This window comes from Chiloscyllium punctatum, chromosome 8 (genome assembly GCF_047496795.1).
Source record: "Chiloscyllium punctatum isolate Juve2018m chromosome 8, sChiPun1.3, whole genome shotgun sequence".
Classification (NCBI taxonomy): domain Eukaryota; kingdom Metazoa; phylum Chordata; class Chondrichthyes; order Orectolobiformes; family Hemiscylliidae; genus Chiloscyllium; species Chiloscyllium punctatum.
The window spans coordinates 84,985,758-85,005,900 of NC_092746.1; the positions used below are offsets into that span (position 1 = coordinate 84,985,758).

At 39.6% G+C, this 20,143-nt stretch overlaps 1 protein-coding gene across 1 annotated transcript in view; it reads left to right on the forward strand.

Annotated features, from left to right (window-relative positions):
- LOC140480712 (sickle tail protein) overlaps positions 1–20,143 on the forward strand; it is a 694,958-nt gene that overhangs the window by 367,608 nt on the left and 307,207 nt on the right. Inside the window, 1 exon segment of the mRNA XM_072575975.1 lies at positions 10,025–10,308. Coding sequence (XP_072432076.1) covers positions 10,025–10,308 — 284 coding nt within the window.

Consider the following 20,143-nt stretch of genomic DNA (forward strand, 5'->3'; position numbering starts at 1 on the left):
TCAGTGCAGGACCAATATCTTTTTTGTGTTTTTGTGCTGCAGCATGTCTAGAGATTCTGCAGCTTCAGCTTGGGACGGGCAGGTGAGTGGGCATTCATTGAACACTTCAGGATAATTAATTTCCTTGGCTGAAGAACTGTTGCATCTATAATTGCCTTGTCTATCCTAATTCCGATGTGTGGTGTATGGTAGAATTATTAAGTCCCTACAGTTTGGAAAGAGGTAATTTGGCCCATTGAGTCTGCACTGACCCTCTGAAGAACATTCCAGTCAGATCCAATCCCCATCCTGTCCCCATAACCTCACATTAATCAAGGCTAATCCAACTAACCTGCAGAAGGTAACCAGAACATCTAATGAAAACCCACGTAGACATGGGGAGAACATGCAAACGCCACATAGATAGTAACCCAAGGCTGGAAGTGAGCCCAAATCCCTGGCACTGTGAGGCAGCATTGCTGATCACTGAATCATCATGGCACCGGTAGTGGTGTCACTATGGTTTCAGTTTCCATGGTTTTCTTGCTGGAGTTTCAAGGTTGGCCACAAATAGGTGAGGGAAGAAAGCCTCAATATCAAGCTAGTTTGCATCACTGTGATCCTCCTCATCCTCAGTCTCTTGCACAATTGATGTCAGTTTGAATAGAGCATAGCAGAAGCTGTTGGTAGTTATGGTTTTGTCAGCGTCTTCCACACCTCCATCATGACCATACTCTCCAGGGTTGTACGTTTGATTCTTATCAATCATCTCAACAGTGTGAGAGATTAGCTGCCTTTAGTAGTAGGTTTTTAAATTGCTAATTACCCCGATCCATTGGTAGTGATTTTTGAGAGCCAAGAATTAAATCCAGATAACAATTCCAGATCCCAAGGCTTCCCTTAGAGTCATAGAGATATACATCATGGAAAAAGAGCCTTCGGTCCAACTCGTCCATGCTGACCAGATATCCTAAACTAATCTAGTCCCATTTTCCAGCATATGTCTCTAAACCTTTCCTATTCATATACCCACCCAAATGCCTTTTAAATATTGCAATTATACCAGCCTCCACCACTTCGTCTGGCAGCTCACTCCATTCATGGAACCAGCCTTTGCATGAAAATGTTGCCGCTTAGGCCCCTTTTACATCTTTTCCCTCTCACCCTAAACCTATGTCCTCTTGTTCTGGACTCCCTCATCCCAGGGAAAAAGACCTTGTCTATTTACCTTATCCATATCCCTCATGATTTTATAAACATCTATAACCTCTATGAGCAGAGATTGAGCAGGTCAGGCCTATACTCACTAGAGCTTGGAAGAATGAAAGATCTAATTGAGTTACATAAGATGCTAGGGGATTAACAGAGTAGACGTAAAGCAGACATTTCCCCTTGTGGGGCAATCTAGAATGGGAGATCATAATTTTAGGCTTGGGATGGCAGGTTTAAAACAGAAATGAGGAGAAATTAATCCATTTTAAAAGGTCATGTATCTGTAGAATTCACTACTGCTACCAGGATACTGAACAAATATAAGAGGAAGATGGACAGATGTTTAATTAGTAATGGATTAAAAAATTATGAGGCGTGGTACTGACCATAGTAGTGGCATTCTCCTTGCTCTGCTTTCCTCCATTACACATTTCATCTTTAAACATTGAACAGTGATCTGGTTAAATAGTCCATAATAAATGATAGAAGTGTTCCTTACTTGTTCAAGTTGCCTGAGGACCACTTTTCTGTCGAATCATCTGTTATTCCTGCCATAACTATTGCACCTTCCCCACGTTCCACTCAGTGGATGACACTGTGCCTGGACTTAAATCAGTTCAGCCATCCAATGCTGCAGGTGATCCAACTCTTTTGCTGGAATAACTCCTTTCCTGCTGGATTAAACCTGAGTTGGGAACATTCTGTGCTTGAGCTGCCTTGAATTACATTGGCAGAGCTTCTTCAATGTTAGGAAGGGGTCACACTTTTAGGACAGAGATGAGGATTGTTTTTCTGGGGATAATGAATCTGGAGGTAGGGAATTCTTTACTGCAGAGGGCTGTTGAGTCTGGTTCATTGAATATATAAAGGCTGTGACAGACAGATGTTTAATCAATAAGGAAATCAATGGTTATGGGGAAAAGGCAGGAAAACAGAGTTGAGGATTATCAGTTCAGTCATGACCTAATTGAATGCTAGAGAAGACTCAAGAGGCTGAATGATCTGCTTCTTCTGTACCTTTATGGTTTTAGATATCATTCTCATCAACTTCTTTGTCGGAGAGAATGCCCTCTCGTCAGACTGATCCAAAGTTTGTAACCAACATGCAGGAAACTGAGATATTGCTGCTGTTTTCACCAGTAGAGAGAGCTGCAGATTTGAGGGGCAGCAGAGAGATGACTGAGAAGGTATATTTATAAGAAGCTCTTGTGTGTATGATACATCAAAGCAAGACAAAAAGTAGAAAATAGGATTAAAGCTAAGATTGTGAATTGGACAATTTCATGCCTCCGCTTCAGAGCAATCAGACCATTTTTAAAAGTCAGATATAGGTGTCTTTGGGAAATCTGCCCACACAAGGCTGTTTTGATGTTAGCTAAGGAGATTTTTAAGGAGTGCCCAGTTTGAGCGATGGTTGTCTCTGGGAAACTCTGAAGGAGCGGAGTTACTGTAGCAGATAACCTGAGGACCAATTCCATTGAGTGAGAAACCTGATGTATTGGAAGCCAAATTTGAAAGACTGAGGTTGCACGTGGTGTCGTATATATGTGAGAAGTGATGCAAATGCTTGTAAGGTCGTGAGATGTTACCTTTGCAAATCCATCTGTAGTTTGGTTTCTATGTCACTTGCTAAATAATATTTAATTTAAATTGATCTGCACTTGCGTTAAATAAATGTTCGAAAGTGTGAAAATTTGTTGGTAATTTCTTAAATTGTTGCATGGTGGAGGTCTTTTTGGTAAATTTGATTATTTTGGTTCACAGTTCACTAGTTCATGAATTGTAACAATGTTCATATACTACTGATCAGGTTTACACATTTTTTCAAATAACTTCCTTAAGACATGGTGTACTTTATCACCAATCCCTCATTTTCCTTTGGCATTTGCTCTATATTCACTTCATTAACAGAGTTAAATCATTCTCTTCTTCCCCTCCCCCTGCATCCAGGTGCACAAATGCAAACACAGCTGCCAGAACAGTCCATTCTATACCCAGCAATCCATTATCCATGGCCTCTAAAACGCCTTTATCTCAATGTTGAAAAGCATTGGACATTCTATAATGCAATCTTGTTTCATGAACGAAAGCTTCAAATGACAGAAATATTTCTGAACCAGCTCCAGTAAGTTGCATGCAACAACAGAGCTTTAAAATTCCAGTATTAAATCCTTTATTATTTTAATGGAAATATTGAAGGAAGAAGTCTCCAACCAAATTTCACTTTGAATATCTGGTAAGTTACTATTGAAAACAATATTTATACAAAAAGCAATACCTCAACTAGGTTGTTTATATATCATTTAATAGGGTAAAATGGTCACATGAATGATGTATTGAAAGAGATCTGCTTCTCCTATGTCTGTTTTCATTAGATGGAAGAACAAAGTTTAGCAAAGATTGTAGAGTTATGTTTTATTTTAAAATTCCAAAAAGAAAGTCTGAATTTTCCAGTTGAAATTTAATACAGAAAGCCGCAGACAACCTGTTTATTGAAAGGTCTACCCAGTCTATTCTTAAAGCAAGATTCTGAGAATTTATATTTCCTATTCGTCAAGGTGAATTGAGGAAAATTTCAGTGTAAAGACCTCAGATTTTACATTTGTGTGCAGTATATCCTTCACCAGTTCCCAAGGTTACAATTTGCCCACTCAACTTGGAAATTCAAAAATTCACCCTTTTGATAATTTGATTCAAATCACTTTTTTAAAACATAGAGACATTTAATTGGAAATCTATTCCACGACTCTTTTAAAATCATGGAATAGGGTTATCACTGGTTAGGCTGGCAGTTATTGTCTATGTCTAGTTGCCCTTGACAAGGTAGTGGTGAGCTGACACCTGGAACCACCACAGTCCTTGGGGTGTGTGTACTGATATTGTATGGCATAGATTTCAGGCCTGATAGACCTGCATATTTAAGATTGTTACATGACATCACAATGTGTGACCTTCTGGTATAAAGGTATCTGCTTTTCTTTCAGATGTTGTCTCTGTAACAGCATAGTCTGCCACTTATGTGGGTGGGATGTACAATAACATTAGAGTGGTGCTGGAAAAGCACAGCAGGTCAGGCAGCATCCGAGGAGTAGGAAAATCGATGTTTCGGGCAAAGCCCAAAACATTGATTTTCCCTGCTCCTCGGATGTTGCCTGACCTGCTTTGCTTTTCCAGCACCACTCTAATCTAAACTCTGGTTTCTAGCATCTGCAATCCTCACTTTTGCCTGTACAGTAACATTAGTCAACACAGAATCCAAACTGTGTCTCTAGGTCAATGACTCTGTAACTGTGTAAATATTTAGTATCGTCAATAAACTTTGAGACATCCGTCTCAAAAACAAGCTGACTCCCTCTAGGATATGTTATGCAGACTAAAAAATGAAAAAGCCAGAAAGCACATCAGGTAAACTCACAATGCAGTTAGGAGCATGTACAAGGATTTTTACCCAGTGACAGTGAAGGAACATTGATATATTTCCAAGTCAAGATGATGTGTCAGTTGGTGTGAACTTGCAAAGATGGTGTTCCCATGCATCTATTGGCCTGGATGAGGTGCTGCAATGTATCACTTAGATGGTATGCATTGGTGACACTGTGCGTCAGTAGTGAAAGGAGTGAATGATCAATATAGTAGATGAGGTGCCATTCGAATGAGATGCTTTGTTCTGAATGGGTTGAGTTTCTTGAGTGTTGTAGGAACTGCACCCATCCAGGCAAATGTAAAGTATACCATCACATTCCTGACATGTCTTTGTAAATGTTGGACCCACTGAGGAGTTAGGAGGTAAGTTACTTACCATCACAAGTCATCTCATCAATCTTTATGTTCATCCATTTACCTGAAATTGTTGGCATTGGTTGATAACTTATTTTCTACCTTGATTCCCCACCTGCTCTGATCCTCTCAATCAATTTTGCCTCCTGTTTATTATACAGGTAGTTCATCTATAACACGGTGGTTGTGTTCTTGTGTAACCCCACATTATAGAAAAATCGTGCTTTAATTGTTGGCCAACATGTTTTAACAGTTTGCATTTTAGAAACAGTGTCCTCAATTGATCACAGCAGTCCAGGCAGCATCCAAGGAGCAGTAAAATCGACATTTGCCTGAAACGTCGATTTTACTGCTCCTCGGATGCTGCCTGGACTGCTGTGTTCTTCCAGCACCACTAATCCAGAATCTGGTTTCCAGCATCTGCAGTCATTGTTTTTACTTCTTCAATTGATCAGTCGCGTTAACGAAACACGCATTTTTGCAGAACAACCTGTATAATGTTATTTATTCTTTTAATGGTTATTGCATTTACATGACTCAAATTCCTTCAGATCAATGGCTGTGAGCTCCAATGATCTTGTAGTATTTAGTCTGATTAACTGTTTTGTTCGACTCCATATGTAACAGCAGGCCACTGAAAATCTTGCTTCATTCAGTTTGTTAAAAACTCAAGTTGTTCCTGTCTTATTCAGAAATAACCAAACAATTATCACCTCTTTGTCCGCTTTCAATACTCTTGGCTTTATATCCTTTGACACCAGCTGGAAATCCACACCTCTGCTATTTTTCAAGGTTTTTCAGGAAGCTCTTTCCTTTTATTATTTTCTTTCCCTCACTGTTATCACTCCTACATGATACTCCTGTTTCATGGCATGTGACCTGAGGATATGTAGATTGCATGTTTCATCTTAACATTGAGGCATGACACACATGCTACAAAATGTGTTCTGCAATTTTTAGCTGAATAATTTGATATAAACCCAGACACTGATGTATCTGTGATTGTACTTGTTAAAAAAAAATCAATCCATAATTGCTCAGATTAAAGTTGAGAGTCCACCACATTGCTGTGGATCTGGAGTCACACAAGTAGGCCAGATCAGATAAGTATGGCACTTCCTAAAGTACGTTAGTGAACCAGATGGGTTTTTCTGACAGTTGATAATGGTTTCATGGTCATCATTTGACTCTTAATTGCAGATTTTTATTGAATTCAAAGTCCACCTTCTGACATGGCAGGATTTGAACCTGGGTCCCCAAAACCTTAACAGGGATTCTGGATTAATAGTCTTGTGATAATACTACCCATGAGCTGTAATAAATGCTGGATTCTTCAATACAATGTTATTCATGTCAGGTTTCTTAGGTTAACGTAAGCGTTGTCGTGTTAGGTAAGTACACTTGCTTGCTGGAGGCAAAATGGAGTATAGGAATGTGAGTAAGCAATTCAGCTCCTTGAGCCTGTTCTGCTGTTCAATGAGACCATGGCTGATCTGTGGCTAAACTCCACATATCTGCCTTTAGCCCATGTTCCTTAATACCTATGCCTAACAAAATTTTCTCTACCTCAGATATAAACTTAACAACTGATCTGGCATTTGAGGAAGAGAGTTCTAAATATCTCCCACCCTTTGAGTGTAGAAGTGCTTGCTAACATTTCTCCTGTATGGTCTGGCTCTAGTTTTTAGACAATGTTCTAGAATCCCTGACCAGAGGAAATAGTTTCTCTTTTATCTACTCTGAGTTTCCTTGTTAATATCTTGAAGACTTCAATCAGATTACCCTTTAACCTTCTAAATTCGAGAGGACAAATGCACCTTATTTTCTAATCTGACATGTTGTGACTTGTGGTCTTGATATTGCTTTTCAATGTGGGTTTCTACCTTTTATCCTGGTTTCTGAAACTAACTCTTCTAATGTCATAGTTTGCGAATGGAGGCTTTCCTTTGATTTAATTAACAAAATCTGACCATTTTCTGAAACTGGCACATAATACATTGAATCCGACAGTGCAGAGGAGGTTTACCAGGATGTTGCCTGGCATGGTAGGAAGATCGTATGAGGAAAGGCTGAGGCACTTGGGGCTGTTCTCATTGGAGAAAAGAAGGTTTAGGGGAGATTTGATAGAGGTGTACAAGATGATTAGGGGTTTAGATAGAGTTGACAGTGAGAACCTTTTTCCGCGTATGGAGTCAGCTGTTACTAGGGGACACAGCTTTAAATTAAGGGGAGGTTGGTATAGGACAGATGTTCGGGGTAGATTCTTTACTCAGCAGGTTGTGAGTTCATGGAATGCCCTGCCAGTATCAGTGGTGGACTCTCCCTCTTTATGGTCATTCAAGCGGGCATTGGATAAGCATATGGAGGTTCTTGGGCTAGTGTAGGTTAGGTAGGCTTCAGTCGGCGCAACATCAAGGGCCGAAGGGCCTGTACTGCGCTGTATTTTTCTATGTTCTATGTTCTATGTAATATTTATTTTGGATCATGTGTTATGTCAAAATAGATACCAATTACATAAAATAAGAAATTCGCCAGAGAAATGAACTTGAGGTCTTTCTGTTTCATGAGTGGAGTAAACTAGTGGAACTTAATTAAAGCTTCCTGATAGCACCTTGTAGGTGCAAGAAACAAGAGGGTCCCCAGGCTGTGTTACAGCTGCTCTCAAAGGGAAATCAGAGGAATCATGAAATCTTCATGAGGAATGCAGAGTTTAAAGATCTTATTAATCACCATGAATTAGGAAGATCTAAGTGCACTGCTGATTCAATTTGAAATATCTACCTGTCTGTCATTTAAGGGTAATTTGTAGTTTACATTTGACCATAAATAACCTCTTAATTCATGTTTAATTCATGTTAATCTTGGATGTTAGTATATATTATGCATGGTATTTGCTGTTTTTTAAGTCTGGTATTGTAAACGTTGTTTGCTTAAAGGGTGTATTTCTTACCAATTCACGTGAACAGGAAGTTAGTGCCATCGATATCATCATTGGGCATCCATACCACCCTGTCTACCTGTGAGGTCATTTTCAAGGAATGACGTACCTGAATCCCTAGGTCTCTCTGATCAACAACACTCTCCAATGCCCAGAAGGAGGCCACTCAGCCCATCATGCCCATAGTGCCTGCACTGACTTTTCAATAGAAACTTGTTACCTATTGCCAATCTCCTGACTTTTTCCCCATGTCCCTGCACACTATTTCTATCCAAATAACCATCCAATGCCCTCTTGAATGGCTCAATTGAATCTGTCCCCACCATAATTCTGGCAGTGCATTCTAAACCCTAACTATTTGCTGGATGAAAGTGTTTTTCCTCACTTTACCCTGGTTTCTTTTGCATATCAGTTTAAATCTGTGTCCTCTGCTTCTCAGTCCTTTTCTAAGCAGGAACAGCTTCTTCCTATCTACTCTGTCCAGATTTTGAAAACTCTTCTCAGCCTTCTCCTCCCCTGAGGACAACAGTCCCAACTTTTCCAATCCATCCTCATCACTGATGTTTCTCATTCTGGAACCATTGTGGGAGTCTTTCTCTCTGTCTCACGCTCTTTCTCCCTCTCTTTGTCTAGATCTTTCTCTCTCCCCTCCACCCCACTCACATCCACTCTGCGTCTCTCTCTCTCTCTCTCTCTCTCTCTCTCTCCGTCTGGTTGATATCCCACAAGCAACAATGATAAATAAAGGGGAGTTATCCTCACCCTGAAGGTTAAGAAGGAAGATAAAACCCTGCAGTTTCAGCACCTTCTACAAAATAACTAACACCCCCTCCCATTCCAGTTCCAGACCCTACAGCAAACCCCTCACCCACCAACTCCCAACCCCAGAGGCAAGAACAAGGTCCCAGTCAATCTGAACAATCACCTCCAATCCCCTCACCATCCCAGACTTTTCTCAGACAAAATTGGGGGCTGGAAGGATGTGGTGACCAGAACTGTACACAGTGTTCCATCTGTTTTATTAAGTTTTAACAAAATTTCCTTGCTTTTATATTCTATGCCCTGGCTAATGAAGGCAAACATTTCATATGCTTTCTTCATCACCGTGTCCAACTGGTATCGACACCTTCAGGGACTTGTATTACACCCAAGACAAATTTTGAGGGGAGGGAGATGGGACTAAAATGTGGTCTCGTGAGATTCTTCTCTTGAGAATGGAACACTTCATCTCTCAGTATATACAACATCTCAGCAGAAAATGTTGGAAATATTCAGGAGGTAAGGCAGCATTTGTGGAGAGTCTGAGTTATTAGTTCAGGCTAGTGACATTTCTTTAGCATTTGAAAATATTACAGATGGAATAGAGTTTAAACAAGCACAGAGTGAAAAGGTTGTGAGGGGGAGGAAGTCTGACACAGGAGGAGGAAAAAAAGACAAAAGATTTGTGATAGGGTGGAAGGTTCAAATGGCTGAATAAACAACAGAATTAATACCAATGACCTGCTGTCCCAAAAAATCATGAGCAATGGCTATAATCTGAAATTATTAAACTTGATAATGATTCTAGAGGCTTGTAACAACAGAATGTCTAAATACAATAAAACGTGGTCGTCTTCAAGCTTCTGTTGAGTATGAGATTGATGCCTGAGAATTAAGAATTAGATTGAAATGGAAGATTAAAATTATAGAACCAGACCTTTGGGATTACTCTAGCAAACTGATCTGGTGTTAGTCAATCTGTCTTTGTCTCCCAAATGTAAAAAAGACTGCATTATGAACAATGAATGGAGTTTATTATACTGAAGGAAGCAGAATAAATTGCTGTTTCCATCTGATAGGAGTGTGTGAAGCCTTGGACAATGAGAAGGGAGAAGGTATAAGAGTAAGTGGTGTTGTATGTGCTTGCACAGGCAGGTACCATGGAAAGTGGGGGCAGATGCTGGTGATGATGGAGTGGTGTCAAGGATGCCACAGTGAGAACAGTATCTTTGGAATGTGCAAATAATATCTTTTCTGGTTAAACACGAGAGAAGAGACAAATGACAAGTACTTTGTAGCTGGGAGAAAATTAACAATGCTGTTGCTTATTATTTTAACTATGTTCCTTTTATTTTTCAGATCATGGGAAGACAAATTTGCGTGTAACATCAGCAGATGATGCTGAACGCATTAAAGCAAAGCAAAACTTTGCTAATGGAAATAACCGTACTTCAACTACTAAAATTGTTCGAAACATCCCACGAAGACACACTGTAGGTGGAGCTCGCAGTTCAAAAGAAATACTAGGAATGCAGCCATCAGAAATGGATAGGAAAAGAGAGGCTTTTTTGGAACATCTGAAACAGAAATATCCCCATCATGCAAATGCGATCATGGGGCAACAGGAACGCCTTAAAGAACAGGTATAAAAACACTGTCCACTTTGTTGCTAATTATCTTCCTTCGGTATTCCACACCCCCTCCCTTTGAAGGCACAAATTTCTCCTTGAGGTATGGTGCCAATTTCCCTCCAGGATCTGTCCAATTAATTATTGTCTATGTATCAGTTTTGATGGCAATCATCAGCAAGCTATTTGTCAAACTTATTTTTTCACCAAAAGTGTTCTGTGATGCACTGATGCCACAGACTCCAAAATCCACCCTCATTATTTACTTATGTAAATGAGTGTACACAGCCTTGGTGTCTTGTTCAACTCAGGCTTGAATGGCAATCTCACATTTGATAGAAAAGTAAGATTGGTTCCTTTAGAAAATTTACAGCTTTCTAACTTCAACATTGATTGCAACAATTTCAGACCATGAACTTTGCCTACTGTTTTTCTTTATATTTGCCATGTGCCATTCTGAGTTTTATTTTTCATGTTTTGCTTTTGTGAGGAATTGTTCTTTACTCTGCTATTCTCAATCACTCCATGCTTTGCTTTGTTTTACTACATCCATTGCCAGTCCCCTTGTTCCATGACATCTTTTTCATTTAATCTTTCCTGCTGTCTACTCTATCCAAGGCCATCATTACTTTTGTTCTTCTTCCCCCCCCCCCCTCCCCACACTTTCAACTCTTCACATTTCTACCTTCATTTAATTCTGTGGAAGTCATATTTGACACAAAACATTAACTTTGTTTCTCTCTCCACAGATGGATCTGCTGATGAGCAGTTTGTTTTTATTTCAGATCTCTAGAATCCATTGTATTTTGCTTTTATTGTCATTTAATTTTCTCTCTGCAACATTACTCTGCACTGCACTTACCTGATCCTGAAACTCATTTTCACACATCTGTCACTTTGACACTGAGTGGAGTCCCTGCATCCAGTCAGCATTGATCAGTCAACCAATATTATAAAAACAATTATCTTGTTGTCTATGTTGTTACAATCCCCATAGAGACCAGTTAAAAATAAATTTGAACTCAGTGACCAGCTTAAATGAATTGAACAAAACAATTTCAAGTTTTAAGACTTTTCTTGTAACCAAGAAAATAAAATCTGTATCAGCTAAACATTATGTAGTACTGCTAATAAAATTCTATATTATTGCAGACATCTTTCATTCTTAACATGACTAATGTCCCAATTCCCATTTATATGTTACTTCACATTCTCTATAGAATTATAGTCATCACAGGAATCATTCTGAAATTATTCCTAGATTCTAACGGGCCTGTTTGTTACTGAGTACTAAGTGTAGAGTTGTTTCTCCCAGCCTTTCAAGAATCCCTGATTTGGCTTCCAGCTGCATCATGCCTGCACCAACTCTTCAAATAAGCTTCATTACCTCGTACCAATCTCTTGCTTTCTCTCCCCATAACCTTAACATTATTTCTATACAAATAATCATCCAATGCCCTCTTGAGTCCCTCAACAATCTTGTTCAAAGTAACCATATTCATCATGAAACACTTTGGGATCTTCTGCGATTGTGAGAAGTGCTGTTTGAATGTAACTCTTTTTCTTTCTGGGTGTTTGGGCTTTGAAACAGTTTACACAAGCTTCACAAATTTTGGAATTGTGCCTGACTTGTTGTATATTCCTTTGTGTGTCCCCTGATCCATGGCTTTTGCTTCATCTTGTGCTTTCTCACCCTCACCACTTTTGCAGATTTTATGGCCCTGTTTTGTGGAGATTCCTCCCAAAAGCAAACCTCATTACTACTTTACTGCTTATGTTTATGACCTTCCTTTATCTTTGCAATCAAGCCTTTCATTTCTTATCTTGACTTCCCTATGGAGCTCCGGTGACAGCTTTTGTCATTTAGATTGTTTTATAGCAGAATAAATGTGAATTACTTATGTTTATAAATTTATATCCATATAGTGAGCAGTAGTGGGGATCAGTTTCCTTCTCCTCAACATGGCCACCAGTTCAGTTGTAGTTGTGGAACTGGCATTATTCTGGCTGATGTCAGGTAACTTGACAGACTGGGGATCAATCCTGGGAAAGCCTAATTTCTACTAAACAAAGCAGGTTAACTTTGACTGTTAGAATTCATCCAACCAGGTTTATGGAGAAATTTCTGGTGCACTACCAAGTGAACAGGATACGTTTGTATTAAAACAAAGAAATCACACGTGATATACAACAATTTCACTTTACTATTGAGTACATTGATCGAGTAGCTGCCATATTATTTTGTCTGACCAATCTGTACACTGTTTCTAATACAAAGGAATGGATTATTTGAATCATAGTAACAAAAATCTTCATGTTCAGTTCGAGCCAAGTGTGGATCTAGGAGCAGTCATTGGTTCAAAGACTTTGGTCATTTAAGTGATGCATTTGAAATGTTGGATTGCCTTCAAACCAAAGCAAAAAAAGATTCTCTTTACCAAATCAGAGATGAGTAATATGACCTCTCAACAGTCTATGCTCAAAATTTCCAAGTTCCAGTGAAAATTGTGTTGAAAGTGTTGTTCACAGGTAACAAGTCTGGATTGACACCTTACTGTAGAACACGTTGGTCCCCGTAAGCACTGTTTGTATGTCATGATTGATTTTTACAATCAAAACTACCACGGTCATACTGTTTTCTGTCCATTATTTTCTGTCTCTTACATTCATTTGTTTTTCTTCATTATCTCTCTTATTTCATTAAACTTCAGCTGCATCCAGAAGACTGAGCACCTGAAAGTCTCGAACAATCCTCTCTCACCAGTCACTCAGAAATACGCTACAGTCTGTACTGATGTATTACTAACCCCCTTCTCAATTTATTACCTGCAGAATCTGTGACTCCTCCACACCTAGTCATCTCTATCTTGTCTGTGCTCATTAGATTATTGAAGATATTAGGAAGTTTATTCCTGTGGCCCTTCTTGGTGTTGGAATGTGCCTGCGCCCCCACCCTCCCCCTCCACCAGTTATGAACGTTTCTAACCAGTGAAGTTGTGACATAAGAACTATTCCAAATTTAATTAATATGATATGTCATTTTAAAATAATCAGTAAGGTTGCAAACATTTCCTGCAAATAGTTTTGTTTTAGTGACATGTGCGATGCTTATTTATTTTGACTTGGATAAAATTTAAAGGAGAATGTGGACTCTGTGCATCTGCATGTAAAGTGTAACAATACCTCTTTTACAAGGTAAATTTTGCCAGAATTTGGCTTTATGTCAAAGTTGGCAAGTTTCCTGGAGCATATCTCTTCGTGGGTCTTAGTGGGCTTTCTCTCACAATTCTCCAAAACTTGCCTCATTATTTATGCATCATGCCCCATTTGTCTTACCTTTCCACTTGCCACTGCCTGGACTTCCTGGAATTCTTGGCCATGGCACATTTTTAAAGCTCAGTTGTGCAGAAGGTCAAACACTGCCAGCTAGGAGTTGCCCTTCACCATGCACATAGTGGGAGGGAAACAAATACAAGATACTTCAGAGGGTAGAAAGATGGCATAGATGATAATGCACTGCAAATGCAAGTACACATTTGCAAATATATTGCTATTTAAGAAACAATCCACACAGCTTACCCATCCTTACCCTCATTCCATCTTTTGACCCTGCATAAGTACTACTCTACTATCAATGTTCAGTATAACCTACAATTTAGTTATTCTAACCACAACCAGCCTGTCAAGGCCTGGGCAGATGTGACCATCAATGATCCCCACTTCCATTGTAACTATCACCCTCCCCTCCCACTTGTAACCCCCTTTGACTTAGATTGACCTGACCACCAGGAGTGATTGTGCCCCACCATCTGGACTGATTTGAAAGAACAGCCCTGACTGTTGACTGACCAGACTCCTGATTGACCTGTACTCAACTCCCTGAATGATTGTAGCCCAGTCCTAGAATGTAGAGGTGGATTTCTGTGACCCTGACTGTCTAAGCTAACTCACCATGTCCAAGCCCCTGAACTGATAGTGGATGCTGATTTTGACTTGCTGTGTCTGGATCCCCTGACTGAAGGCTGTCTCCCTTGGGCTGTCTGAGGTCTAATCTCCATTGGTTGAAGCATACGATGTGTATTTGCCTTGTAGGTTGCTGGAACGTGGAAGAGATATGAGATTGTCATTGCACAGTGCTGTACAGCAACATGCCCCTCTTTTGACTGATCACAGATGTCAAACAGGACAAGAAAACTAGCTTTGTATCTGCCTTCGGTCCTGATGAAGGGCTTTTGCCCAAAACGTCGATTTTCCTGCTCCTCGGATGCTGCCTGACCTGCTGTGCTTTTCCAGCACCACTCTAATCTAGATCCTGGCTTTGTATCTGAGCTACACAGCAAAGCAAGACAGAAGTACTAAGAACCTTTAAATTTAGCTGAGGGGTCAAACTACAAAATGGCTACTTAAACTCAGACTAGAAATACAATATTTTGCTTTCATTTTAAATTATGTTTATTGTGCTAAATATTATTTTTTCCACCTCACCCATGTTGACAAGTTTTATACAATATATTCCTATTTGTGCCTAAGATGGCAAGTACTTGGGTTTATCATATTGCATATTTAAAAAGGCTGCATGAAAACTTGAATGAATGACTGACATATTCGGTGGTTTTAAAAATGTTGATTTTTGTCCCCCCCAAATTGGATTATCTTTTGTTGTGATATTTATCTGGGTTTATTTTTCTCCATTGAATGGTTTTCACAACATTCCTAATCAATGCCTTTTATATGATCTTTCTTCAATATTTAGTCATAAGTTTCTTTCCAAATAATAAAACCAGAAAATATTGCATGTCCTCGCTTATCCAATTACAAATGCAACTAATAACCTTTAAGTGAAAACAAATCCATTCTTTACTAGCAAAACTAATTTTTGGTCTGCTGTTAAGATATTGGAATGGAACCAGACTGAGCTGTAATATCTCTGTGTTCAGTCTGGCACCCTGAAGAAACCTACTCAATGACCTAAGAGTGCTCTGAGAAACAGGAAAATAAAACAGAAGTAAAATGGCAGAGAAAACATTTCTCCTCACTTTTTTTGCCCAATACAGTATTGGCTCAATATCTAATACCCTTCTTTTGGAAAACATCCTGGAATATTTTGACAGACAAGGAACTGAAGACATGAGAATTCACTGCTTCATTATTTCAAATTACCTAATAATTTGAGCTTCCTAACATTTTCTTTTAACAAATATAAAACTCATTTACGTTCAAACAAAATATTACCCAGTGAAATTTTGACAGATGCAAAATTAATGTCACAACCTTGCACCATCCTACTTCTGCAAACTGTTTTAGCCCTAATTCTTTGCTTTCGGCCTTCAGTCTTCCAATGTTGGGTCTGTTTTGTATCTCCACAGTAGGTCAGGCAGTATCCAAGGAGCAGGAGAATCGGCGTTTCAGGCATAAACCCTTCATCAGGAATGATGAGTCCCTGATTAAGGACTTATGCCCAATACGCCAATTCTCTTGCTCCTCGGATGCTGCCTGACCTGCAGTGCTTTTTCAGCATTACACTCTCAACTCTGATCTACAGCGTCTGCAGTCCTCACTTTTTCCCTCTGTTTTGATTCTGTACTGCACCCCAGCCTTGATGGTAGTGCCTTCAACTATTTCACTGTCCATTCTATAGTAATGTTCCCAAATCTATCCATTTTGTTACATTTCTCTCACCTTCAAACGTTTTCTCAAATTTTGCTGCTTCAAGGCATTTTTTGTTACCTTCCTGAACTCTACTAGAAATTGTCACCTAGCATCTCAGTCCCTTTTGGAATGAACATTGAATGTTTCTTTGTATTAAGGACGTGTGTTCTTGGTTGTTATTCCAATTCCCACAGTTTTTGCTTTTGTTGTCAGTTATACTATGAGTTGATTTCATTGTTCTTTATTTAGCCAGAAGGCAAGCTAAGAGGCAGAATTGATTTTCTGGCAATCTAACTGGATCTTATTGGATGTTTATTATTCACCTTTTTCTACAATGCAACAGTTTTTATTTATGTCATAACTTTAGCATCCTAAAATGTCCCAAGGCACTTTGAAAAAAAGTTATGAAACAAAATTTGACACGGAACCATTTACGAGGCGTAACTTAGAGGTTAGAGGTGTAACTTTAAATACTAACTCGTAGATCAAGTTTTTTTTTAAAGAAAGACTTATATTTGAAGAGAAGGATAGAGACTTAGAGAGCTTTAGGACCTAGACAGCTGAAGCCTGGCTATCAAAGGTGGAGGATTTAAAATAGAGGATGCATAAAAGGCCAGAATTGAGGGAGTGTAAATATGTTTGCGGGTGGCAGGGTTGAAGATGATTACGGAGATGGGGAGAGGTGAGGCCTTGGTGGATTTAAAATCAATGGAGAAAATTTAAACCAATACAGAAAATGCCAGAGAAATTTAACAGGTTTGGTAGCATCTGGGGAAATAGAAACAGAGTTAACCTTTCGAGTCCAGTATGACTTCTTCAGAAAGAGTTTAAAACAAAATTTGAAAATTGAGGTCGTGATGAATAGGACCCATGGTAAATCAGCAAATGAATGATGGGTGAGTGCAATTTGATGCAATTTAGGATGTGGGCAGCATTGCTTTGAATGATCTCAGGATTATAGGAAGTGGACAGGAGAACATCAGAATAGTCATGCCCGGACTGAACAAAGGCATGAATGTGTGTTAACAGCAGACAAGCTGAGGCAAGAACATAGTTGAGCAATGTTTCTAGATGTAGATATACATGATCCTGATGATTGCAAGTATTTATAGGAAAGTCATCCCGAATCTAGGTATGACACCGATGTTGTGAACAGTCTGATTCAGTTTCAGGTAACTGCCAGGCAGAGGGTTGGAGTCAGCAATGACACTGGCCTCAGTTTTCCCAATATTGAGTTGGAAGAAAATTTACCTCCTTGAGTTTTGAACCCAGCACCAGCAGTCTGAGAGGGGATATGATTGAGACATATAAGATTATTAAAGGATTGGACACTCTGGAGGCAAGAAACATGTTTCCGCAGATGGGTGAGTGCCGAACCAGAGGACACAGCTTAAAAATACGGGGTAGACCATTTAGGACAGAGATGAGGAGAAACTTCTTCACCCAGAGAGTGGTGGCTGTGTGGAATGCTCTGCCCCAGAGGGCAGTGGAGGCCCAGTCTCTGGATTCATTTAAGAAAGAGTTGGATAAAGCTCTCAAGGTTTGTCGAATCAAGGGTTGTGGAGATAAGGCAGGAACAGGATACTGATTAAGGATGATCAGCCATGATCATATTGAATGGTGGTGCAGGCTCAAAGGGCAGAATGGCCTACTCCTGCACCTATTGTCTATTGTCTATTGATGGTTTAAAAACATTGGATGGTAGAGAGAGATGGTAGTATGGGACAGTAGAATGTACATGTGGAACCTGGGATTGTGATTTCAGATGATGTCACTAAGGGGCAGCATATAGTGGGATGAGGGGAGGTAGCTTCAGGAGATAGGTTCCAAGTATGCACATTGTACAATTTTAACTGCAATCAGGAGTAAGCTGAATATTTTTCATGTTCAACAACATTACTGAGTGTATAGAGATTTAAAATTTATATTAGCTGGTTTTCATTCAGTAGTATTAGCTGGATTAATATTCTGTCTTCTTTTTCTTTGGTTATATAAGCTCCTGGGAGGCTTATATCTTCATTGAAGCAATGGTATGGTTACCTCTCTGACCCAAGGCACGTAAAATTACATTATGGGAAACTCTCTAGTTTGAACTTGATTTCAACCAATTTGTCGGGAAAGAAAAGCTATGACTTCCTGACATTCTATCTCAGACATTTCCACTTTCATATAGTGTTGACTCTGAAGATATTGCAGATGCAGGAAATCTGCAATATAAACAGAAAGTGCTGAAAATATTCAAGGTCAGGTAGCATCTGTGGAAAGTTTATGAACTAATTCATTTGAGGATGATCATTTGTCTGTCTGTGTGTGTTAGTGTGTAGATGTGCAGGGAGTTTCAGTTTAAGCTGAAAGTTTCTTTCAGGTTTTAACTCCATTCCCTTTTGAGTTAGCATTTAGTCTATTTTTTGACTGTTACAGTCAGACTTTATAAAGTATGTAAACTGAATACATCAATTTTCCAGAAAGAATGCAATCAAGCAAATACTGTAGTATACAATTAGAAAATTTAAATATCTAGTAAACATGGTTAATCATGACAATATTTGCATATTACTGTTCTTCTTTGAATAATTATTTTGGATTTTGACATTATGTCCCTTGTCAGCCTTCTGCAGAGACTGTTTCCTCTGGAAACCCTGGTCTACTCCTCCTTCACTCCCAACACCCTCCATACAGCCCAATGGCACTTTCCCCTGCAACCACAGAATGTATAACATGTCGGTCTACTTCCTCCCTCCCCAGTATCCAAGGGCCCAATGCTTTACCTGCACTTCATTCAATCCAGTCTACTGCACTTGCTGCTTACACTGTGTTCTGTTCTACATTAGCAAAATGAAGCATAGACTGGGTAACCGCTTCACAGATCTTCCACATTTTGTCTGCGAAAAAGACCCTGAGCTTCCAGTTGCCTGCCAGTTTAATACGTCACCCTGTTCCCTGGCCAACATTTCTGTCTCAGGCTTGGTGTAGTGCTCCAGTGAAGCTCAGCTCAGCACAAGCTGGAAGAACAGTACCTCATTTTCCATTTAGGAACTCTACAACCTTCTGGACTTAATACAGAGGAACCTCGCTTATACGAATATCAGATTATCCGGCAAGATTGCAAGGTCTCGATGCTTGGCTAAACTATGTTATCCGGCATTCGATTATCTGGCATTCAATTAACCAAACTAAATATTCCCCGTCTGTGTCCTTTGGATAATCAAGGTTCTTCTGAATCATGTTCAACAACTCTAGGGTTTGAGCTTCTCCCATGTCCTTACCCCAATCCTTCCACCCTAGGCCTTGTTACCAGATAGTCTGTTATTACACATCACACATTGTTAGCCACTAATAGCCTCCATTAACAGCTATTCACCCTTCTAGCCTGATCATTGTCTACTCCTTTGCCCATCCAACTGGTCTTCTTTCTCTTTGGGCTTTATCCTACCTATCATTTAGTCCTTACCCCTTTCCCCATCCCACCTTCTGCATAAAAACCAACATTTTCCTAGGTACCATCAGTTCTGAAGAACGGTCACTAGAACTGAAATGTTAACTCTGATTTCTCTCCACAGGTGCTGCCAAATCTGCTGAGTGTTTCCAGCAATTTCTGTTTTTGATGTTAACATTATAAATGTCTTTAACAGGCTCAAATATTACACATAGAACAGTACAGCACAGAACAGGCCCTTCAACCCACGATGTTGTGCCGACCATTGATCCTCATGTAAAATAAACCTAATGTATGAACCCTCAAATTTCTGTGACCATATGCATGACCAACAGTCTCTTAAATATCCCCAATGACATCACTTCCACAACTGCTGCTGGCAATGTATTCCATGCTCCCACAATTCTCTGTATAAAGAACCCGCCTCTGACATCCCCTCTATACTTTCCGCCAAACAGCTTAAAACTATGACCCCACGTGTTAACAATTTCTGTCCTCTGAAAAAGTCTCTGGCTATCAACTCTATCTATGCCTCTCATTATCTTGTGCACCTCAATTAGGTCCCCTCTCTTCCTTCTTTTTTCCAATGAAAAAAATCCGAGCTCAGTCAACCTCTCTTTGTAAGATAAGCCCTCCATTCCAGGCAGCATCCTGGTAAACCTCCTCTAAACCCTCCCCAAAGCATCCACATCTTTCCTATAATAGGACGAAAAGAACTGGACGCAGTATTCCAAGTGCGGTCTAAGCAAAGTTTTATAGAGCTGC